The sequence below is a fragment of the Procambarus clarkii genome, chromosome 24 (assembly GCF_040958095.1).
Source record: "Procambarus clarkii isolate CNS0578487 chromosome 24, FALCON_Pclarkii_2.0, whole genome shotgun sequence".
Lineage (NCBI taxonomy): Eukaryota > Metazoa > Arthropoda > Malacostraca > Decapoda > Cambaridae > Procambarus > Procambarus clarkii.
The window spans coordinates 20705924-20731701 of record NC_091173.1 but is presented as its reverse complement, the minus strand read 5'-3'; the positions used below and the strand labels follow the sequence as shown (position 1 = coordinate 20731701).

General features: G+C 41.1%; 3 protein-coding genes across 8 annotated transcripts in view; 1 reads left to right on the top strand and 2 right to left on the bottom strand.

Moving 5' to 3' along the window:
* The window catches only part of LOC123761636 (uncharacterized), a 193737-nt gene that overhangs the window by 121361 nt on the left and 46598 nt on the right, over positions 1 to 25778 (top strand). The gene's annotated exons all lie outside the window — the stretch shown is intronic.
* Positions 4545 to 13127, bottom strand: LOC123761637 (uncharacterized). Its single transcript, XM_045747700.2, has 2 exons — positions 11477 to 13127; positions 4545 to 6520 (listed from the first exon to the last, which is right to left on the bottom strand). Exon 1 carries the CDS (start codon positions 12888 to 12890, stop codon positions 11508 to 11510), a length of 1383 nt encoding a protein of 460 aa, XP_045603656.1. The 5' UTR covers positions 12891 to 13127; the 3' UTR covers positions 4545 to 6520; positions 11477 to 11507.
* Positions 16797 to 23729, bottom strand: LOC123761633 (uncharacterized). Of its 2 annotated transcripts, none has more exons than XM_045747689.2 (3): positions 23020 to 23729; positions 19522 to 21582; positions 16797 to 18241 (listed from the first exon to the last, which is right to left on the bottom strand). In XM_045747689.2, the coding sequence occupies exons 2-3, from the start codon at positions 21207 to 21209 to the stop codon at positions 18223 to 18225; spliced, it is 1707 nt and encodes a 568-aa protein (XP_045603645.1). In that variant the 5' UTR covers positions 21210 to 21582; positions 23020 to 23729; the 3' UTR covers positions 16797 to 18222. The 2 variants fall into 2 exon arrangements, with proteins under 2 accessions (XP_045603645.1, XP_045603646.1); XM_045747690.2 differs by having other exon boundaries at positions 19522 to 21380.

The window sequence follows — 25778 nt, the reverse complement described above, 5'->3', positions numbered from 1 at the left end:
AACCGGATACGGTCACGCTGTCTCAGAATTGTTTATCAATTTGTTTACCTCTTCTGTCTATTCATTAAAGGTCTCTGGTCATCTGACCTTCGTCACTAACTTAGTGATGTAAATGGGTCTAACTTAGGTATTATCACTTAGTTGCCAAGTGTTTATTTCACCCTATACACCAGGGGCCAGATTAATCAAGCAGTTAGACAAGTACTTAGGAACCTGTACATCTTTATCTCTCTCACGTTTACGAGCATCGGAACTTCCCATTGAAATGTTATCGTTATAAATAGCCGGTGATGGGAGCCAGTCGGCCGAGCGGACAGCACGCTGGACTTGTGATCCTGTGGTCCCGGGTTCGGCGAGAAACAATGGGCAGAGTTTCTTTCACCTATGCCCCTGTTACCTAGCAGTAAAATAGGTACCTGGGTGTTAGTCAGCTGTCACGGGCTGCTTCCTGGGGGTGGAGGCCTGGTCGAGGACCGGGCCGCGGGGACACTAAAGCCCCGAAATCATCTCAAGATAGCCTCCTCGTGCTTCGGAGCTCATAAACCGTTTAATAAATGCAAAGAAAGTCGCCAAAGATTGAGAAAAGATGTACAGGTGCCTAAGAACTTGTGTAACGGCTTGGTAAATACAGGTCCTGGAGTCAGTCACGTGTTGCAGAATGCCGGTCGAGGGTTATCTTCTTGAAGTTATCTTGAGATGATTTCGGGGCTTTAGTGTCCCCGCGGCCCGGTCTTCGACCAGGCCTCCACCCCCAGGAAGCAGCCCGTGACAGCTGACTAACACCCAGGTACCTATTTTACTGCTAGGTAACAGGGGCATAGGATGAAAGAAACTCTGCCCATTGTTTCTCGCCGGCGCCCGGGACCACAGGATCACAAGTCCAGCGTGTTGTCCGCTCGGCCGACCGGCTTCCAGATCAGGTGGGACCTGATCTGCCCTGTGGCACATTGGAGGACTATAGCAGTGCTGTGGGGCACGGTACTTCTGAGGGGGTGTGCTCGGGGGACTTGGCTTAAACTTCGGCACCCCAAGACTTGACCCGATCACCGTCAAAGGATATGTACCTCGTGCCTGTAACCTGGATCACGGCACGTCTATGGGGCACGGGGAGGGGCAAAGTAGGCAGTTCACACACTAATAAATGCTCTGCACAAACTACCCGGTATTCCTGTGCTCGAAACAAATATAACTGAGAAATCTTAACTGATTCTGCAGGAGCGATGGAAGTGGGCAGGCTGCGGCCGCGGTGGCTGGGACGAGTCTGGGAGCCTCGACGGTGCCGACCACACTGCCAGTATGACTCCTCCCACCAGAGGGAAGTGGGAGGAGTCAGTGTTGAATCAGAGAAGAGGGAGAGGGAGGGGGAGAGAGAGAGAGGGAGGGAGGGAGGGGGAGAGAGAGGGAGGGAGGGAGGGGGGAGAGAGAGAGAGGGAGGGAGGGGGGGGGGGGGAGAGAGAGAGAGAGAGGGAGGGAGGGGGGGGGAGGGAGAGGGAGGGGAGGGAGAGGGAGGGGAGGGAGAGGGAGGGGAGGGAGAGGGAGGGGGGAGAGAGAGAGAGAGAGAGAGACACACACACACACACACACACACACACACACACACACACACACACACACACACACACACACACACACACACACACACACACACACACAGGTGGGTAGAGAGGGAGAGAGAGGGTGGTAGAGAGGGAGGGAGGGAGGGGTTACTCCCGCCCGGGCTGTACTGATTGGCTGAGGACACGTATTCTTGATAATGATAGTCTGTGCTATTTGAGTTCCCTATTAGATTTAGATGGGGCTAAATCGCATTCCTGGGGGATGCCTTCTTTTGACGCACTTAACCCTGGAAACACAAACCGTAACTGTACTATTTTCCTCTTGTTGCTACTTGTAATAAAGTTGTTATAGCTTGGCTTAACGTGTTTATGACGTATTAGAATGTTGTTACAACTTGATATATTGGTTGTTATAACTGGTTAGGTGTTAAAACTTGGTCGAACGTTGTACCATCGTCGTAGTTTCGGTGTGTGTTTGGCGGAAAAACGGACCTTGAATAGCAGATTTATTTTTATATAGTACTTGCCTAGTTGTACTCGCCTAGTTGTGCTTGCAATCTTGAGGTTATCTTGAGATGATTTCGGGGCTTTGTCCCCGCGGCCCGGTCCTCGACCAGGCCTCCACCCCCCCCCCCCAGGAAGCAGCCCGTGACAGCTGACTAACACCCAGGTACCTATTTTACTGCTAGGTAACAGGGGTATAGGGTGAAAGAAACTCTGCCCATTGTTTCTCGCCGGCGCCTGGGATCGAACCCAAGACCACAGGATCACAAGTACAGCGTACTGTCCGCTCGGCCGACCGGCTCCCCTTCGACCGGCTCCCAAGGGTTAAACTTCGGCTCTTTGGTCCCGCCTTCCAACTGTCACTCAACTGGTGTGCAAATTCCAAAGCCTATTGGGCTCTGTCATATCTACATTTGAAACTGAAACTGTGTATAGAGTCTGACTCCACCACACCACGTTCTAATGCATTCCATTTAACTACCTTCTCTGACACAAAAAAATCTTTCTAACGTCCCTGTGGCTCATTTGGGTACTAAGTTTCCACCTTTGTCTTCATGTTCGCGCACCACCCGTGCTTAATAGTTTACCTGCCCTGTCAATTCCTCTGATAATTTTATAGGTGGTGATCATGTCTCCTCTAACTCTTGTGTCTTCCAGTGTCGTGAGGTTTAGTTCCAGGTATCTTTCCTTGTAGCTCATACCCCTCAGCTCGAGGACTAACCTGGTGGCATACCTCTGAACGTTTTCTAACTTCGTTTTGTGTTTAACTAGATATGTACTCCAGGCTGGAACCAAATACTGCAGTATTGGTCTGAGGTATGAGGTATACAAGGTACTGAGCGATTCCTTACACAGCTTTCTGAATACAGTTCTTATGTTTCCCAGCATTGCATATGCCGTTGATGATATCCTTTTGATGTGGGCTTCAGGGAACAGGTCTGGCGTGATATCAACCCAAAGACCTTTCTGTCTCTCCCTGAATCCTGAAGGATTTATTTTCTAAACTGGTACCTTGTGTGTGGCCTCCTGCTCCTTACGCCTATCTTCATCACTTTGCACTTGCTCGAGTTAAACTCTAGTAACCATTTGTTGAACCATTTCTTCAGTATGTCCAAGTCATCTTGTAGTCTCTTGCTGTCCCCCTCTATCTTAATCCTTCTCATAATTTTAGCATCTTTTGCAAACATTGAGAGGAATGAATCTACACCATCTGGAAGATCATTTACGTACATCAGAAACAAGATAGATCCGAGTATAGAACCCTGTGGGACTCCGTTGGTGACATCACACCATTCTGAGGTGTCACCCCTCATACTAACTCTGCTTCCTGTTGTTTAGGTACTTCCTTATCCACTGGAGCACCTTACCAGTTACTCCAGCCTGTTTCTCCAACTAATACTAATTTCTCCAATGTCTCTTATGGGAGACATTGTCAAAAGCTTTCTGACAGTCCAAGAAAAGGCAATCTGCCCACCCTTCTCTTTCTTGCTTAATACTTGTTGCTTTGTTATAGAATTCTGTTAAACCTGTGAGGCACGACTTTCCTTCCCCGAACCCAGGTAAGCCTGGAGAACCCAGGAAACCAAGGATTCCAGGAAGCCTGGTAGAGGACAGGGCCGCGGGGACGTTGAGCCCCGAAATCATTGCAAGGTAACCACAGTACTCACCTAATTGTACTCAACAACAACAGTGTAAGGTAATCCATGCTGGTGGTGTGTTACAAAGTGCCTTCTCTCAGGATGTGCTACCAGCTTTTTTCTCGCGCTCTTCTCCATCAACTTGTATGATATACAACTTATGGACACCGGCCTGTAGTTTAGGGCCTCCTGCTTATCACCCATTTTGAATAAAAGGACTACGTTGGCTGTCTTTCAACTTTCTGGTAGGTCTCCTGTTTCCAGTGACTTGTTATAAGCATAGAGAGTGGCATGTAAAGTGCTTCTGTCCCCTTTTTAGCATCCATGGCGAGATTCCATAAGGTCCAACAGCCTTAGTCACTTCTAGATTTAGCAGATACATCCTAACCTCATCTCTGGTAATTTCAATATCTTTCAAGGCTGCTTAGTTTATTGCCCTCTCTTAGTTCCGGGATTACTTCTTACTCCTACTTACTTACTTCTTATTGTGAAGAACGGGAATCTCTTGGGGCTCCTCACACACCTCTTTGTCAGTCTCTGTGTACCCATCCTCTCCCTTTCTCAGTTTCATCGCCTGTTCTTTCACTGTTGTTTTCCTCCTGATGTGGCTGTGGAGCAGTATTGGTTGGATCTTGGCTTTATTTGCTATGTCCTTGAGAATAGCGTTGTTTATGAAACCAATTACCAGGCAACATAATGGGCGTGGGATCACTGGGGTTGCAGAGTAAGTTGGACATGTATAGGAATGAGTTTGGGTGGATATAAATAGGATGCGACTCGTATGGGCCAATAGGCCTTCTTATTTTTTTTATTTTTGTGTTCTTATGGCAAAGGAAATGACAGAACATTTCTTGCATGCAAAACTTTATTTTAAATCTTCATGACATTTAAAATATATATCAGAAAAAAATAAGCAAAAAATTGTTGGATTTCAAGGTTTAAATTTAACAATTTTAAAATACAAACTCAACACAAACTGAATCTAATGGTTGTGCATCAAAGCTGCAGTGGAGTATACATCAAAGCAACAACGGATGACTTGACTTGTAAATATATAAGTCACAGTTCAAGTAGTGTGATTGTATTGTCCAAGGGTGGGCACCCGTTCTTCACAATTGACCAACGGCTCCGGTCCTTGTAGTAAATACAAGAGAAATACTCGAGTGAAGGAAAGCATTAAGAACCGGAAACCATTAATAGTGAATTTTAGTAAATTATTTAAATTTCCAAATAATGCAAAATTAATGTAACGAAAATGGGAACAAATATAATTGAATGCTTTCGTTCCCCCTCAAGAAGACGAATATTTCAAAATAACTGTCACCCCCATCTCGTCTTCTTACAATTACGTGGCTTTTCGCACGAATGCGCAATATGGCCAAAAATGGGCATTATTGGAATCGGCTCATGAAAGTGATGCACTGTCCCGTTTTCTGTTTTGAGTCCTCCAGCTTACTCGGTTAGGTTAGGAGAGGAAACTTTCAATTAACGGTTTTCATGACGTTTTGTAACCTTATGATAATTTCCTGCCCTTCTAACCTGCCAGAGGACCCTTGCTGTTTTGAGAAAAAAATTCAATAAAATATTTTATTTTTCATATTCAAATTACGTTCATTTTCGGCCATACGAGCAAACGGCTAAATTCAGACGTAATTTCTGAGAGGACAGGTTCCGACTTCTAGCAGTTTGGAACATTTGGAACTGGGTCCTGCCCACCTTTGTAACTGTGGTATGGTAGCAACAGGTGGTAGACTAACAATACAAAGACATGCTCAAATTATATATAAAAAAAATACTAGGTCATATGAAGCAAAAATTATTTTTTTTAAATTAATACAAGTAACTCCTAAAACTCCAAACACAATAGTTGACTAACAATATACTAGTATATATGAGAAAATCATTGTGACAATGAGGTGACTTGACCCGGCGTTCTGGTGATTCCCAGACACCTGCTTTAACCTGCCTTGTACAACTACAAGGCAGGTTAAAAAAACTTTTAGAGAAACGTCATGTTAGGAGCAGATCGTGTTGATTATTCACCTGTAAGGAGTTCATTTGATTACTTGCGAAGTGTCACCTTCAGTACTATAGTCTCTGAACATAATGTTTCTCTACAGGGTTCTAAGCACCAAGAATTGATTGACCAATCCCGAGTGTCTTGTATGTAACTGGCTTAACAAGGGTGGGCATGAGGGGTCCCACTACTGGTCGCAGGATAGAAATTGGGGGGGGGGGCCCTACTGGTCACAGGGTGGAAATTGGGGGGGGGCCTACTGGTCACAGGGTGGGCAATAGGTACATTCTAATAGATCTAACTCTTAAACCAAATTTTCATATTAGAGAATTTCCTATCTATATTTCGACCAATGTTGTCATCATTTTATGTTGGACGGTATTAAACATATGTTGTAAAGTTGATAAAATATGAATTACCTAGTTTTATAATTATATGTCCTCTGCCAATATACAAATAGCTTGGAATGATTCTGCAGTGATCTTCCATACTATATAAATAAATTAATTCCTGTAGATTTGGTGTTTAGAATCTTGAATTGCCTTCGGGCCAATTTATCAGACCTGTATATTATAAATTATTATTTGATATGAGAAGTCACTGGGAAACCTGGCCAGTTTGGCTAAAATACCATCTATAAAATAACTTCTATCCAAATGAATTTTTTATGCAAATTATATTTATTTACTGGATTCCTCTCATGATTACAATGTTACTACTGTTGTTAAAGCTTGTGAAGGATCTTGTATGAAGGTCTGACACATGGAGTACTTGTGTGATAGGCTGAGGGTCCAGACGGCGTTGATCTGGAAATGAGAAAATACTTTTAGAAAAATCTTCACTTGAAATTGAGGTGGTTTGAAGAAAGAGTTTATTCGTACCTGCACATACTTCACACAACACAACACTCCAGGCAAAACAGGTTAATTTAAAACAGGGTTACATTATAGGATTAACGCTTGTACGTGTGAAGTATACAGGTAATAATTGCATGAGTTTCTGTAAGTCAAACCTGATAAGCGTCATGTGTAGATCAAAGAAAGAAACCTGTTTATCATATGTAGAGGATAAGCAGTTGAATTTATTCTTGTATTCTTCAAAGTCAAGTCTGGAGGCCTCATCATATTCGAGACTCAAGAAAACATGCATCACCTTGATTCAAGTCCAAAATATTATTTCACATATGCGAAATCAAAATAAAAAAGCATCCACCCGTATTGGACCTTTACTTACAACTGAGAGTTCGTACACAAGTTGACAAAGAAATTAGTGAAATCCTGAGAGGCCAGTATGAGGCTATGTTTAGCACAACAATAAACAACATGAAAGTTGAAGATCCAGATTAACTGATATTAACACGAACTCTGAAGACTTTGAAAAAGAGATTGACAACATACCCATGCACTCCGCCCCCTGGTCCTGACTCTTGGAATTTAATATTCAAAAATAAATGTAAACTACCAGTAGCGGGAGTGGTCAGTGTAATGCGGAGAGAGAGCCTGGATACAAGGAAGATACCAGCAGCACTTAAATCACAGATACACCTCTACTACACAAGGGCGGTAGTAAAGCTTTGGCAAAAAAATAAAAAAAACTATAGACCAGTTGCACTTACATTTATTCACCACCTATTAATGGAAAATCTTCTTAATACATCAGTCTTTTAAATTTAAATTTTGCCCCGAGGGGCGAGTTTATTGGGCAGCGCCACTCATCTTGTGAGTGGACATACCGCCATAGCAGCACGTAGTCTTTGGACTGTAAACATCATAAAACATTTCCCCTTGAACCAACTTAATTATCAGTACTACAATAGAATAAATGTAGGCCCTCTTTCCACTTCTTGACGACATCTGACGCTCGACGCAAGAGTGGGAGGAGAGCCAGTAGACGCCAGTATTAAATTTAACAAAGTCTCGCATGGATTTGACGTCAATCTCCACACAATAGTGCCCTTGGACGTAGCGTTATGGGATGTAAAGTGCTTCCATCATCAACATGTTACTTCGTCTACAGTCAGGGAAGTGTTCTGACTCTGAAACCCATTATCTCGTTCATTCCTGGCCAGTAATGTTAGGTAGAAATTAGGGTAATCCGGTGAGGGCGCTAATGAGCAAACAAAACAGGGTGAGCAATATTCTTCTCTCTCTCATTAATAAATTATAATATTTCCCCTGATTTTATATATATATATATATATATATATATATATATATATATATATATATATATATATATATATATATATATAATATGCGAACAAGCCTGAATGGTCCCCAGGACAATATGCAACTGAAAACTCACACCCCAGAAGTGACTCGAACCCATACTCCCAGGAGCAACGCAACTGGTATGTACAAGACGCCTTAATCCACTTGACCATCACGACCGGACAAAATGAGGTGATAGCCGAAGCTATTTGAACCACCCCACCGCCGGCACTCGGATAGTAATCTTGGGCATAGCATTTTACCAAATCACCTCATTCTTTGGGGCACACGTGAGGAACACAAATGCGAACAAGCCTGAATGGTCCCCAGGACAATATGCAACTGAAATATATATATATATATATATATATATATATATATATATATATATATATATATATATATATATATATATATATTATTATTATTATTATTATTATTATTATTATTATTATTATTATAGGTTACTACTATTATTGTGTGCCCTTTGACAGGTGAAATTGAAGGGGAAGAAGAATTAACAATTACCTAGTAACGTGTGAAGTCAGCCTCATCCATGAGAGGAGTATAGTCTGGTGTGTTCCATCTGTGTTCATTCCTGGTTTTCTAGGCCATAATTTACTATACAGATAAGCTGTAGTTTAATTTCAATTACTAACACTGTAGTGAATGTCTACTAATCAGTAATTTCGATTGATAGACAATATATATAATTTTAATGAACACCACAGAATGTTTAGTAAACGATTTGAGGGAATAAAATCGTACAGTCCACTATCAAAATAAGTAAACGTAAAAATAAATTACTATATATACATTAATACAAATTAATGAATAAATAAATCTCAAGTCAGTTTTCCCTACAAACATCCCACAGAAAAGTCTTTGAAAGATTGATTAGAAATGAAATTAGGAAAGTTTTATGGAAAACGGTGAACTTACAACCCAGGACAACATGGAATTAGAGCGGGAAGCTCATGTCCGTCGCGGTTAATCAACCACTATGACAAAATCACAGAAGCCTTCAAAGAAAAACAAAATACAAATCCATTGCTATTTCTCATTCTTATCTCGGATATAGACAAAAATACTCAGAGATTAGGGGCCGTCTCGGGGAGTAGAACAACTCCCCGAAACCCTCCCCAGGTATGCGCCAGATAAGTCCCTAACACTGCTAAGCACAAGGCCCACATTCACGGGTGAGAGAGTCTAAGTACTGAGTGAGCAACCCAGGCTGGCGCACGCAGCATGAGCTCACAGCACTGCTGTTCAGCTTGTGACCACAGCATCGCCTAATAACGTCAAAATATATATATAACTGGTATTATTTAGCCATGATAGTATTACAGAAGAGCCTTCGTGTGATAATGACTGTGTACAATATTCAAATATCAGTGAAAAAATGCTGCTCACGATGTTAACAGCGCTAGCCACAGCATTATTTCGTCCATCTAGGAATCTTCAAACGACTTCTTATGTTCCTTTACAAACTAAACTTGTGGTCAATTATTCATTTACAGGATTTAGTGACCAGGATTGTGATAATAGCAGGATTGTGGTGATAATTAGCGCTGTGCGTAGTATTGTGGGAGGAGGAATTGTGGTGAGGGAAGGAATCCAGATAGCGTCACTGTGTGTGGCAGCCACTCTTGTTTTGCTCACCATACTGGCTTAGTGGTTCGCTATGGTGAACACATATGTACATGGGTATATACAATGTGAGCATATAGTGTAATAACAGCAACAGGAGTATAATGGGAGGAGCCATTTTTGTGAGGGAGGTGACGTTGTACTCGTAGCCTCGCCGTCTGCTGTGTGACAATTGCCATGCAGCTTTTTTTTTATTATTATTATTTTCTACCACAGACGTGGCCACACATTTACAATGCTAACCAGTATATATACATTTTCTTCTGTCCTCCATGCAGTGTATGGTGGCCACTGTGCTGTTTGGATACAATACCAGCTTAGTTGTATAGTTATGGTGAATAAAACATGTAAATACATAACGTGTGTACATAGTACAATAAGAACTAACAGTATGGTGGGAAGAGGAATGTTGGCGAGTAAGGTGTTGGAGGAGTGAGGGAGGTAGCTGGGTGTGGCAGCTTACACTCGCGGAGCTCAGTGTGTGTGTTGATGATGAATGCATATAGTGTGATGGTGTATAGCGTGTAAATATGTTGTAAATATACATAAATTAACATGAAACATTTGATATATGAGCAATATATGTGGACACATTTGTGATGCATGTAACACAGTGTCTTGGGACAGTACGGATATTTTACTGCCATAATATTGTGTACGTGTTCATTATACATAGAATTGGCAAGAAAAAACAAAACAAATGTATTTGGAAATGTACGGAAAAAATTAACAAAATTATTTCTGGCAACTCGCGCCTTTTGAAGGTGGCGCGCGACGAGCTCCCAGAGTATACGTGACGTCACGGCGGCCACCAAATTGTCATGTTACGCCATTTCCGGATCCCATTGTGGCAAAGCAAGTAGAATTTCGATTTTTTTTACATATGTGATCAGGGAACGGTATTTAGCATTTACAAAAATTTTGCCAAGAATTGATTTCCTGCGCAGAGGGGGAGGGGGGGGTGCCATATTTGGAGACCGAGCACCACAGTGGATAAACACTGAATTTAACTAGCACATCCCAGTCTCTGTTGCTAAGACTACCCAACTGCCAAAAGTGAGGTCGTTCAGAAATCGATCGGGGCAGAAAGCTGGAGTATTAAGAGCTATAGCGCCTACAAGTGATGTCCAAGAGTGCGGGGAGGACGAGGCGTCCGCCAGAGCCAGTGTTCCAGTAATTCAAACCGTCCGCTTGAATAGTTCATCGCATTTTAACGGTGAATAAATCTCCTAAGGCCAAAATATGATTTACTTTGATTTAACGGCTTGCAAAAAAAAAAACGCCGTAGTCTATCCCTGTCAGGGAGAGATGACTGTCGTGGCTTCCACCCCCTCTGCACCCAGCAGTAATTAGAGCGCTTCGTGTCGAATATTTTAACAGATCGTGTTCTTGGGAATACACGCTGAACTTCCGAGGAATACATGTCATTAAATAACCTACTCAGGTTTCAGTTGCTAGCCTAAGGTCTTTATACTAAATAAAAAAAAATGCAGCTGAAGTTAACTTGAACAGCCGTGTGTCAATTTCTAAGTTGCATGTCATTACATTGGATGTATAAGAATAGACCGAGGCTTATTGGACACTACAATAGGGCTGGAAATGTATTCGGACGAATTACGGGCTATTCATGCCCGTGCCACCTCTTGCGTGGCTCAATCTTCATCAATCATTCGGACGAAGTCAAGCGGGGAACACGATATCAACATCTTAAATGGAATTAAAATTCAAAAAATCATTTCATTGTGGAGACGTGTAGGGTTCTAAGCATGGGAAAATTGTATTGGGTACCAGTTACCAGCAAAACAATTAGAAACTGATAAGGAAGTGTGACAGCAATCTGTCTGTAACTATCAGGAGTCTGACAACTAAGTAAATAAGGAGTAAAATATTAAAATGACTTGCCCAGTCTGCTCTTTAGTACTCCGTGTCGCTGCTATATGTTGTCGATCCCCTCAAACAAGTTGTTCAGCTGGCCATGCAAGTTATCCTCGCGCAGTCTCTTGTTATCTTCACGCAGGATGTTGATATCTTCACGCAGGCCCTTGTTATCTTCACGCAGGCCCTTGTTATCTTCACGCAGGCCTTTGTTAACTTCACACAGGCTCTTGTTAACTTCACACAGGCACTTGTTATCCTTATGCAGGTTCTCGTTATCCTCACGCAGGCTCTTGTTATCCTCACGCAGGCTCTTGTTATCCTTCTCAAGAATCTCAATGGTGCTCTCTTGTTCCGTACGCTTTTGCTGAGCATTATCTCTAGATTTTTTGGCCCTCATGGCACCCTGTCTCTTCTTTTCTTCCTCTTCATCGGAACAAGGTTCCTGTTGTTCATATTTTCTTTTCTTTGTCGGACGCTGGTTTTTACGAGAGCTAAGTGGAGCTGGTGGTCTGGGTCCCCGGACTGTGCTGGAACCCGACCCGCCCGCAATATCTTGAGTTGGAAACGAGCTTGACAATTTCACCATTTCTCTCTTGTTCTTGCTCTTCTGTGGTTCCTGCACGTGAATGGCAGCTACAGACTTAGGACAGTTTATCTGATTAACCGGCAGAGTTGATGTATTTGGTTGGCTGAATGTAGATATTCCTGGAGATTCTTTGTGTATATAAACATTTGCTTTTATAGAGCTTGTGTGTGCAGATGCTGTGTTGAAGTTTCTATATGATTTCACTCCCTGAACTTCTTGCTCTGCACTAAGTTCAATATAGCTGAAAGCACTACTTCCTGTTTTGTGTTGCTGATTAAATGGTACTTGGCTCCTTGATCTTGTATTATTTGGCTCGACTGGTGCATTATTCAAAGTTTGATCTGTGCCAGTTGCTCCGTGGCTCTCCTGTCTGTCTCCACTAGTACTTGGAGTATATTGGGTTGGTGTTGCCAGAGTCTCAAACTGGGGCGGTGAATTAAAATGATCAGGTTGGAAAGTTGTGGACACTGAATATAGAGTTCCAGGGATGTGTGGCGCGGATAACTGACCCTGGGTGTGTGTTGTGTTACCCAGAGCGTTGCTTCTAGCAGAAGAATTTGCGTAATTGTCAGGCATTGTGGGAGTGTTTACACAACCTGGTACACTGGACTGCTCAGGTGTAGGCTGAGGACACCCTTCACCTTGCAAGATTGGCGTCTGGGAGGCCATCAGGTCACAGTCAATATAGTTAATTAAGTCAAATGTTTTTGTATCAAATGTTTCTAGATGTGTGCGCGCACGTTCTTCAGCGGTGCTGTTACTGATGATTGTGTCGTCCATTGATGATTGATTAAGTAGCTCATTAGTCTCTTGCGGGGTTTCCACGTTGGAGTCAGTTTTTGAGGTTTCCATCGCTGATTCTTACCCAGATTCTAAGGAGGATATCACCGCTGAACCACTTTTACCAGTCCTTCAAACACTCGCCAGAGTCACTACTAAGAGCTTGTAATCTATATGCGAGATACACGAGATTCACGTGTAATCTATATGTAAGATACACTCTGGACTACTAATCTTCAAGTAAAGTGATATTCTAGAGGCAGAGCACAAGGCCGTCAGTACTACACTCATCCCGCTCTGGCTATCACTGGGGAGAGAGCGGAGGCTGTCACATTGGCCATCAGGCGGTCTCTGGCAACGATCTTGTTACGCTTCTTGCCAGAGACCGCCTGATGGCGGTCAACCATCTTGTTACGCTTCTTGTACCGCTTTTGTCGACCAGGACCTAGATTCAGGAAGCTCCATGTATTTCTTCGTAAGTAGGTTTGCTACGAAGGTTCCTAAGTGTGCCCTAAGAAGATGCTTAGGTGCAATTCAAGTACGTCCACATAGGAAGAAATATGTTGGTTCACCTGCGTGCAGATAGAGGTCACTACTGTGTTTCGTTTGGCCAATCAGAGAGCAGCAACATTCGTCATATTGAAGATTTAGCGCTGGCTTATCGGAGCTCTACTGCCTCCTATTTACGTCGAATTTCCTTATAAAATTAGTATATTTCGAAGTAAAACTTTTTTTTTCAACTTTTACTAGCAGCACGGACATTGTAGTAAACAAATATGTTACATTTGTTGTTTACCTACGTAATTCTAAAAGATACTGTGTAGCTGTCCTTGTTGCTCGGAAGATGGGCTGACAATTATTGTATATATTTACTGAATTTACCCAATATATCTTGTTGATATATTTAAATATATAAATATACGAGTAAATATATCTTGTTGATATATTTACTCGTCTAAGCATTCTCAACAATTCGTTGCAGAGGCTCACATTGTCACTTTGTTGATAAGTTGTCTAATGAAACTTATAACTGTAGCAGACAGATGTAAGGAAATGAGATTTCGACATGCTTGTGGCACTTGCTGACATAGACACCTCTAATGGAAAACAGGTGACAAATTTAACACTGAAATACCTCGCCTCGCTGCAGAATGAACTAGAGATAATTTCCAGATATGTTTCAAGTGCATTTAATTAAAGATAACACAAAATTCATTACATGTAAATATTACTCTGTTAATAATATTCAGGAAGAATTTATAGACTTTGTGAGTGACTCAAGGGCTCGTGATCTCTTTTCGAGAAAGAATTTGCCATCAAGTAACCGTGCAAGATATCGATCGAAGTCATACCCAGGTGTTGCAAAGTAAGCTGCTCTCACTCCTGACTTTTCCCATCAACATATTTGTGTGAACCTGGATTTTCCAGCTTCTCGTGAAATCTAAAATAAGGTCTCGACTTAATATGGAAGCAGACCTTCTGTGTGTCTTGGCCAAAACTGCTCCTCAGCTTCTTAGGCTAGGAAACCAAAAGCAGCACCAGAAAACTCATTATTTCACATTGAATTGAGGCCTTAGTGGTAATATTAGAAAAATAAATGATTATCAGAATATTGTTGACCAGACCACACACTAGAAATTGAAGGGACGACGACGTTTCGGTCCGTCCTGGACCATTCTCAAGTCGATTGTGATGAGGACAGGTAGGGACAGGCATTAAATAGGCAAGAGAGAGCTGAGGAGGAAAGTCAGGTGTAGGGGATAGTAGTAATGAGAACTGCAGCAGGCCTATTGGCCCATACGAGGCAGCTCCTATTATAACCACCGAAGGAGATAGTAATAGGAATAAGAAGAGGATAGCTATTATCAGAATAGCTAAAATTTTCTTTTTTAGTAGCTCCAAAAACTACTTAATTAACCATCTTTAGACACTATTTCACACAAATTACAAAAAAAATAAAGGAAAATTTAAGCTATTATTATCAATTTTTTAATATTACTACTACTACTATTAAAAAAAATAGTTTTGAGAATAACTAAAATTTTCCTTTTAGTAACAACACACAATTCTTTTCCTTTCCATAATTACAAATGGTTATGTAGTTGCTAATTTATTTATTTTCAAATATACAACACTAAATGTTTTTTTTTTACGTTATCATTACAGGAGTACATGGAATGAGAAAAAATAATCAAAGGGCACGTGGATGAAAAACAAAAGTAGTTGAAAACCCCTGTACTAAGATGAGACTTGTCCCTGCATATTTCAGCCACATCACTGAATGTTTTTGACATAGATAATAGTTCTGTGTTGGATTTATATATTTGTTTATTTATTGGATTTGGTAATTATATAGATTTCATATAATCTATTTAGAAAATAGATTTATTTGTTGACACGTTCGTTGGTGTTGAATTTCAGTGTGGGATACTGTCTTGATTTGTTTCTTCCTTTGTTTCTAGGGATAATGTGAGTAAGATGGGTTTGTACATTTGGCCCATCTTACTGTTTAGCTAGTACTTGTAGTAAGGAAGTGGCCCATCGTGTATATATATTGAAATAAGGGACAATTAGAAAGTCAAATTTGGTAAGATTGATTTTGAACAAACCTTTGGGAAAGGTTGTATTTGTTGCTAATAAAACCAAACCTAACCATCCTAGGCTTAATAGAAGCTGTCGGAGGTCTAATAAAAAAATACATACATACATACAAATACATATCCATACAAATACATATCTATATACATACATTCAAATACATAAATACATGCACGCAAATACATATCCATACAAATAAATACATATACAAATGCATACAAATACATACATACGTACATACAAATGCATGAAAACATACGCTATATACTAGGCATAGGAATATTTTAGTTTGTAGCTTAATTTTGTTCGGACTATGAAGTGAATAGTACTATCTAATTCTCCATTACGTCAGTGTATATGTACAATGGTCTGCACAGTTACAAACAGTACTATCTGTTTAACACATCTCTAACCCTGTCCATGTATATATGGACATATATACAGAAAATGTATATATGCTGGTTAGCATTGTAAATGTGTGGCAACGTTTGTGGTACAAAAATAATAATAAAAAAAAAGTATTATCTTAACAAGAGGATGGGTTGGAACATTGCAACTTTAATTATACAGCATATCCCATAAATTTTAAATCTTTCTAGCGCCTTGGAAGTATTATTGGAATACTCCAAAGCTCCTGCTTTGGAGCCAAAGCTCCAAGCAGGTGCTTTGACTCCTGCTTGGTCTCCGGAAAGGGCGAATTGATTCACAGCATTTAACATAAAGTTCGTAGCGAGAGAGACAGAGAGACAGAGAGAGAGACAGAGAGAGAGACAGAGAGACAGAGAGAGACAGAGAGAGACAGAGAGAGAGAGAGAGAGAGAGAGAGAGAGAGAGAGAGACGGAGAGACACAGAGAGAGAGAGAGAGACAGGGAGAGAGAGACAGGGAGACAGGGAGAGAGAGAGAGAGAGAGAGACAGACAGACAGACAGACAGACAGACAGACAGACAGACAGACAGAGAGAGAGAGAGAGAGAGAGAGAGAGAGAGAGAGAGACACAGACAGACAGACAGACAGACAGAGACAGCGAGCGAGAGCCTAACTAGCTACGTATAGATTAAAGAAAACTGTAGAGAACAGGTGTTCAGAGACGGGGGCAGAAAAATATAGAAAAGGGGAAACAGGATGAGAAGGAAAATACAAAAAGGTGGATATGTAAAGCAAAGGGGGAGGGGGGGGGAGAAAAAGAAAATATTACAAGCCTCCTCTGTACACAATCACTTTCAAATGAATATTTTTATGTTCTATTAATGTATATCACGGGATCAATTTTCCAAGTACAAACTTCTTCACCTTATTAGTGAACCTGCTAAAATATTTTAATTACTAATAATTCTACTTCGACTAAAACACACAAATTTGGGGATACCAATCAAACAGCTTGTAAAATTACTGATTTTATTTAGTACTGTAGATCACCTGGGTTTGGCACTCGTCCAAGCCAACATGTTGAGATGGAAATAGTGTACAAAAAATACAGTACAAAAATATTTTGTCGATAGTGAAGAACTCCTTACATTGATCAATTAATGTACAGACTTGTACATAACATTCACAGATGTTCTTTATCAGTAACAATGAGTACATTTTGCACTATTAACTGGTCACACTACCGTGTTGAAGGTCTTGTGGGGCTCGTAAGGGATGTTTGAGCCCATCAGGAATGAGTGCCTGAAGAGGACAAGTACGTAACATTTGATGACGACAAAGCAATGTATACTGACCAGACGGGTACAAGAACAGGTATAAATGTATTTGTACACTGCAGGTGTTACATTCTCAGTATGATAATAGTTCTTAAAGAAAAATGCCTTTTTTATGTGTTGCCTTAAAACTATTAAAATCTTATGAATTCGATGAATTTTAAACTTATAGGAAATATGTTCTGACAAAAATATCATGAACAAATAGCACATCTGTTGCATCTTAATTTACTAAAATATAATTAGAGACAGTCCAAAGAGAGAGAGAGAGAGAATTAAATTCATATTACATTATCTTAAAATTTTAGCTGCATAGACATGTATATTATACAGAATTTTTTTTATAAATAATGTATATTATACAAATAAATCTATAAATATACAAGCAATATATTAGCATGATACAACCATTTATAATTATGATCAAATCAGATCAAAATCTCTAGTCATAAATGGTTGTACATTTATAATTGGGAAAGCTTACGTAAAAATTTCAGTACATTAATTACATGTCACAATAACAGAACAGCATGCAGTCACTGCCATTATACACGCTATCCTAACATAATCTTTGGAAGTTTAGTTTATATGTAAAATATCAGACTGTATATCTTGGTGTATGATGGACTATATAAAACTTTTAAATAGCAAAATTTTGTGCACAAAGCAATCATGTAAACAAAGTTTAAAGTACTATAATTGACTATTTTAGAAAATGTAGTAATGTATAAGCTAATGAAAAAACAATTGGGTATGATGTATCTTTATATAAAGTCAGCATAGGGGTTTTAAATATATTAAATGTGATTGTTAATTAATTTACCTCGTAGATTATAAAACTTTTTGTTAAAACCAAACAGCTTTTAATCCATTGTACCATTCTAAAGAATCTCTTTACAAATTTGTATAAACTAGCCAATAATATTTAATGATACATATTATGTTTCTTTAAGTACACAAACGCATTTAGGTATTACTGTTATCGGTATATATTTTGTTTTATAATGTATTATGTTATTTCGACAGTAGTATCATTATTATTGAAGCACTTGCTATTACCGCTCGTGAAGGCACTTGGAGGAGGAGTTGGTCAGACGGCGAGGGTTATTGTGGTGATGTTGACCTGAAAGAGAGAATAGTTTTACAAAGTGAATTCCTTAATTGGAGTTAAGAGAGAATTTGAAGGCACATGTAGATACGAACACTTACATAGATGTTGTATGGGCTCTACGTGTAGGGATTAAGGAGAATAGCGACATTATTATTATTTTTTAAATACGTGCAAAGATATCATGTATGGGTGAATTATTTAGCTAATCATAAATAAGCTGTACATGTGACTAACGCACATTTGTAAGTAGAAACCATACTTTATATCATATTTTTTTTTTTTACACACAAATCACTCACTCGCTTAACACCAGCTTCAAACAGCACAGTGATCCTTAAGCCTAAAACTCCAAAGGCCCTTCAACTAAAATTTAGTCCTTAACGTTCATTTGTACACAATATATCTTGAGGGCCTTCAACTCTAGCCCGGACCTAATGCTGTACAGAAACCCCATATTCAGTATCCTGTATCGTGAAAAATCGTAGTATTACCACGCGGGAGAGGGGAATTATCAGGGGGGAAAAGCGCCAAGCCATTACGACTATATAGCACTAGAAAGGGGCCAGGATATGGATTTGGAATATGACGGGGGAAAGGAATGGTGCCCAACCATTTGGACGGTCGGGGGATTGAACGCCGACCTGCATGAAGCGAGACCGTCGCTGTACCGTTCAGTTCAAGTGGTTTTTAAGAACAAATCTATTATTTAATGCAATTATTTCAGATTATCAAAGGGCATGCCAATCTTGATATGGGAAAAATATTTTAATATTGCAAATTATTTCTCTCCATTGGAACAAAATATTTGTTTTTAATTACAGTTCGATAAAGATATAAGGCAGCTTATTAGTTACAGAAGTTAGTGTACTTCAGTGTATCTATTTAAAAAAAATAGTTTTAATCCTTTCAAGTCAGTGTTTTATGAAATACCACCCTATGCTTCCCATGGCTCGTCGATAGTTTCAAAGCATTATATGATAGTGCTGGGAAGACGGCACACCACGAGCGTAGCTCCTGTAACTTACTATTAGGTAATTAAAAAAAAGACCAAGTTGGATCTAATTGTTTGTTGCTAGAATTCAATGATTTTTTAATTGTTGCAAATGAAAACTGTTAGTAGTTATTTCACCGCAAATGCAAATTGATTAACTTAGAACACTGTGAGGTTTGGTTCCTAAACCCATTATGTAACTAACCTTCATGCTACCGCCCACAGGAGGATAGGGGGGGGATCTATATAAACTTAAATTAACTGGTGTCTTGGGCACAACAGAAGTTTCTAAGTAACTTACCAGTCTTGTTGATATTGCTGAAGAACGATGTTGTATTTTGACTTGAGGAGTTCCAGAACACTGCATTCATATCGTTGACGAGCTTCCACCTCCTGCAGAAGGTTGGCATTCTCCATACTCAGGTTGCTGTTCTCTCTACTCAGGTTGCTATTCTCTTGCAGCAGGTCCTTAATTGTAGCCTCTAGTACATCCATCTTAGACTTGTTTTTCTCCCTGCAGTTCTTGGCTCTGATGGCGTCTTTTCTCCTCCTTTCTTTTTCTATATCTGGATAAGGCTCCTGTCGTTCATATTCCTTCACTTTTTTAGTCGATTCTTTCTTACGAGAGCGACGTGACCGAGCTGGCGGTGGAGTATATTCACTGGCTGTGATGGCACTGATTCCAGATGAGAGATTCAGAGCAGGGACGACATTCACGTCCATTAAAGTTTCTTCGTTGTCACCTCTGTCGGGTTCCTGTATGTGTTGAATAGGTTCTACTACGTTCTCCACAACTTGGTTTCCTTCATCTGTGTTCACCTGTCTATCGACTATGTCAGGCGGGGAACTTAAGTTTGTGGGTTCAGCTGTCAGGGAGTGATTATTTGGTTCACTGCTGAATTCACTAATGTTTTGAGGTTCATTATCAAGGTTGGAGTTTACACAGCTTGTGTTTGCATTTGGTAAGCAATAGGGTTTGTAAAGTTGGTGCCCCAATAGGTCACCATCTTGAACAGCGAGACACTCATGGTTGGTATTATAGTTTGAGTCGGAATTCATCTGCATTTGTTGGTCATGAAAGAGGTAGACCAGCAATTCGTTAAAGTCTGTGCCCGAAGGCTCTCCTTGAACTTCTTGTTTATAATTATTTCCTATATAGTTGAAATGTTTGCTTCTTAATTTTGCCGGTTGAGGCTCTTCGAACGTGTTTACAGCACTGGTGACAATTTCGTATGCATAAAACCCATTTAAATCATTCGTAACATAATCCCCAACAGTGTTAAATGCTTGGCTCCTTGACCTAACATTATCTGGCTCGACTGGTACATTATTCAAAGTTTGATCTGTGCCAGTTGCTCCGTGGCTCTCCTGTCTGTCTCCACTAGTACAGGGAGTATATTGGGTTGGCGTTGTCAGAGTCTCAAACTGGGGCGGTGAATTAAAATGATCAGGTTGGAAAGTTGTGGACACTGAATATAGAGTTCCAGGGATGTGTGGCACGGATAACTGACCCTGGGTGTATGTTGTGTTACCCAGAGCGTTGCTTCTAGCAGAAGAATTTGCGTAATTGTCAGGCATTGTGGGAGTGTTTACACAACCTGGTACACTGGACTGCTCAGGTGTAGGCTGAGGACAGCCTTCGCCCTGCAAGATTGGCGTCTGGGAGGCCATTAGGTCACTATTTTCAATTAATTCTTCTAATGGGATTTCTAGCATGTGTTCAGCAGTGTGGTCATTGATGATTCCTGTAGGGGTCCCTTGAGAGTTATCCATGACGAATAGCGTAGGTGCTGCTTGAGAGGTGTTCACGATGAACCCCGTATTGGTCTCGTGTGGGTTATCCATGATGAACCCCGTATTGGTCTCGTGTGGGTTATCCATGATGAACCCCGTATTGGTCTCGTGTGGGTTATCCATGATGAACCCCGTATTGGTCTCGTGTGGGTTATCCATGATGAACCCCGTATTGGTCTCGTGTGGGTTATCCATGATGAACCCCGTATTGGTCTCGTGTGATGTTTCCGTTGTTCCTAATTCTCACCCAGATTTCAAGTAGAATCTCACAGCTGAGCATATTTCATCAGCGGTGCTGCGTACGCTCGCCACACACGCCTCTATGATGTCTGGAGGTTGTGAGAACTAGGCAGGATCCTCTCAGTACTTCGAATATTGAAGTTGGTGGTGAACAGATAAGAAAAGAGAAAGTTACAACCCTCAGTACACCGAGTAGATACGATACTGCCGCTCCGTGGCAACCTACAGTATGGCGACATCTGGCACTTGCTCGCACTTTTGTGGAGCTCGTACTGCACTGCTGGACACAGTATACCAGCTTGTTATATTAAAAGGGACGTAGTATATGCTGCAAAATCAATAAATCTAATAAAAACTGGTATTGTGACCTCGGGCGACGTGATATGTAGAACGTTATTACAAGTTATCGTTCTCGGCGCCGCTAGCCTCTCCCAGGGTGCTCAGTAATGTGTAGGGTTGGGCGCGCGCGCGGGAAACTTGAATCTAGTACAAATACAAATACAAATATTTATTTAGGTAAAGTACATACATACAAGGTAAGATACAAAAGTTGATTGATTTATAGCTAGAGCTAGTACATACAATACCTAAAGCCACTATTACGCAAAGCGTTTCGGGCAGTGTTTGCTTTTATTGTTTTGAGCTAAGTTAGGGTGAATGTTATCACGACCTCATTAGTTACATTTTGTTTTGTAAAAATCGTAAATACGGTAGCAAAATTTATATCTGCATGAAAACACTCTGCATTTCACATCATGCCAAGATCAATGTTGAGGCTATTAAACTGTATTGCCTGTAGAGCAGCAAATAAGACCGGTGCGTATATATATTGTTGCCTACGAGTTCTTAACAATATCAAAGGAATTAATGTAACATACACATTTAAACAACTCTTTGGAATGAACATATAAATTAGCTTGAACAGCAAGGTATCTCAGCTCGAGGTATCTAGGATAGCAAACACTGACAGATGTTTGTGGTGTAATATTAAGTAGAAAATAACTTAGAGACGTATAGACTTGGAACACACTTAACCCAAGAAAATAAACAATAATATTCACGGTTGAAGTGGACAGCTTCTCGTAGCACAGTTAGCATCGATCTTTGACTCTCAGTCGGGGATCCCGGATTCGATTTCAGGGCGGGACATAAATGCTTAGGCACGTATACTTTTCCCCTAATGCCTCTGTTCACCTACCAGTACATAGCCACCGGCAGTTAGACAACCCTTGTGGGTGTTTGCTTCCTGGAGGGGTGTTAGTAGTTCGGCCTTGGGCGCAGCTTGTTACAAGCCTAACGTTATAATATATTACGATATATTATAATATTTTATTATATTATAATATAGGGTGGCCCAAAGGCTACTTCACCATTACCACAATTTTATGTACTAATAAAAAGACATGACTGAAAAATGTCAACTCAAATGTCATAGTGGATAGGTGCGTGGTGACTATTCATCCCGTCCTCTTAAGGTTTCCCTACGTAAAGAAACTCGTATTAAAGTACTCTTATCCTAACCTACCAGAGGACCCAAAACAGAAAACGGGACCGTATGTCAATTCCGCGAGCAGCTGCCATTTTCTAGTACGACAATTTTTGGCCCTGGGTAGAGTATGTCAAAATGCGACGTTCTATTAGGAACACAGGTTGAACTATTCACTAGTGTAAAATGCTCAGCTTGGGGATTGTTGTGGTCTAGTTCTTTAAAGCAGCATGTTATGAACACTGTTGGTATATACACTAAACTATGTAACAGGCTTACCGAGACTCAACTTAATTCCGCAGGCAAATGAATGTTGGGTTTCAGTTCCTCGAGTCAGTTATGTGCCCCTATAATATTTCCACTACCGCCCGCAGGTTGGGTATGGGGTCCACTGCCGCCCGCAGCATGGGTATGGGGGTCCACTACCGCCCGCAGGATGGGTATGGGGTCCACTACCGCCCGCAGGATGGGCATGGGGTCCACTGCCGCCCGCAGCATGGGTATGGGGTCCACTGCCGCCCGCAGCATGGGTATGGGGGTCCACTACCGCTCGCAGGATGGGTATAATAATAAATTTGTTCATTTGTTCAAAAATTTGTTCAAATTGTTGTTCATTTATTATGAAGTACATAATAAATGAACAAAAACTTAAATAAAATAATAATCTACCAAGTTTAGTAGTAACAATTTATATAGAAAGTGTTCTCGGAAAGTTTAAATACTTTTAGTGCTACAACCCAGCGGGTTTTCTTCCATTTGGGGAGCGGTGGCGCTGCTATGGCGGCATGTTTACCCACAGGATGAGTCACGGGAGCGAACACAAATTACGAAAACAAACAAATGATGAACCTGCAGACTCAGTAACCGCGAGGAGCGGCGACCGCTCACCCCAACCCAACACCAGGCTCAAGGTCTCTGGTTTGTGACGCCATAACCAGTGGAAATCGACGTCACTAAACTGATGTACTAAGTTGGCCGAGACTAATCTATACTAACCAGCCCCCCGAGCGGTAGTGGACCTCATACCCGGGGTCCACTTACTACATAGTCTCCCCCCGGCTTGCCGCCTTCTTTTTATAATTACTTGCATATTTCACCATCAAGGTCTTGCCAGGAAACCAGACAAACGTTTGATAAACGTTTGACATCCATGTTGTGCAATGCATATATATATATCCTGAGAGTTGTGGCTATCTCGATCTTCCAGTAGACATGATCTTTGCTGTTTATTAAGATCGCATTGTTCTACAACCCTTCCTCCAGCCTGAGGCTATAGTACATATATACCTACTTGTGTAACTAGCTTTACAAGACGGTCATTTGCTTAGCTAAACGAACCGATTAAGTGGCTCTGTAACACTTTCCCACCACCGCCCACGGGATGGGTATAGGGTGCATAATAAAGAAATGAATGAATGTTGCCAACGATGGCAAGTCCGGTTTGACTCGTACGCCTGGCAGCAAACAGGCTGACAACTGTATCTCTTATCCGGCATAATAAACGGGTTTTCCCGTATGTTTTATTTTATATGATGGGGAAGTTTATGCACAACTGGGTGCATTAAGGTTAGGTAGTGTTGACCAGACCACACACTAGAAGGTGAAGGGACGACGACGTTTCGGTCCGTCCTGGACCTTTCTCAACCGACTTGAGAATGGTCCAGGACGGACAGAAACGTCGTCGTCCCATCACCTTCTAGTGTGTGGTCTGGTCAACATATTTTAGTCACGTTATTGTGACTCATCGCCTGCATAAGGTTAGGTAGTGTTTGGTGCCGTTGGTAATGTGTTGAGTACAAGGTGAACGGGTATGTAGCACCTCTCGAGGTGTAGTTTTGAGCAGAGGCGTCCTCTCTCACGCTGGCACCTCCACTGTGTACCCAGTGACACTCTGGTATGGATGCTTAACTTTCCTGTATCTACTTCCTGCCTGGACATACGGTGGCCTCCGTATTATAAACGTATTCCTGGTTAAGTGGGCATCCTGGAGATACCCAACATGACAGTTTACTATCCAGGGTTAACAGAGATAGGGCTTGTGCACGAGATCGGTGCACTGTGCACTGCAATGAGCCATTAAAGTCAGCTGTGGGATAATCTTGAGAGACCACCCCCTCACAGTCAGTGACTGCTCTTCTGTCTTCTCCAATTTTCTGAAGTATTGTGGCTTTTACAGCAGAGATTGGAATGCCCATATCCAACTCCATTTCAGGCTTAGCATATGCAGTTATAGCTGCCTTGTCTGTCATATGCTGGACAACACCTGTGTGAGATGGTATCCATACCAATGAGACTGAAACTTTTGCTCTTTGCATTAATAATGTTGTTTATAATGAATGTTACAACATTCCTTTTGCATGTCTGGGTTTTAGGGCCTGAAGAGCTGACTTTGACTCCCAGAAAATTACTGCTCCCCTGTTCTTCAGTGCGTTAGTGGCAAGTTGTAGTGCAGCTAATTCTGCATGTGTGGAGCCAAGCCACTTTACATGCCTTCTACAAGTCCATTAATGTCTTATACACTGTTACCTTTTAGCATACATTCTGTGACAGCAATCACCTTGTTCATATTTCATTTCAGTTATTTTCTTTTCCCAGTCACTGTTCTGCCATATACTTTGCTCACAGCACTTAGATTAAATGTCATATAGTGAGTAATACTGGCTTAGGGCCTCCTGATATCTGATGACATCAGTCTACGAGTTAAGACTGATGACTCTGTATGTAATTCTTGTTGTATTTCAATCGGCTGGCACAGAGCCACTTTCCCCATCCCCCCTTTCCACACTCTTCACTAATTCACACAATTTTCTACACTTGTGGCTAATCTCTCTCGTTCTGTATTTAATTTTCTACACGCACTGTCTATACCTGCAGCGCTCCATATTTCCGCTTGTGCACTGATGTGTGGTACCTCGTCCACAGATATTACTGCTGGCATTAAATGGTTGGGCACCATTCCTTCCCCTCCCTGTCCCATCCCAAATCCTTATCCTGACCCCCTTCCCAGTGCTATATAGTCGTAATGGCTTGGCGCTTTC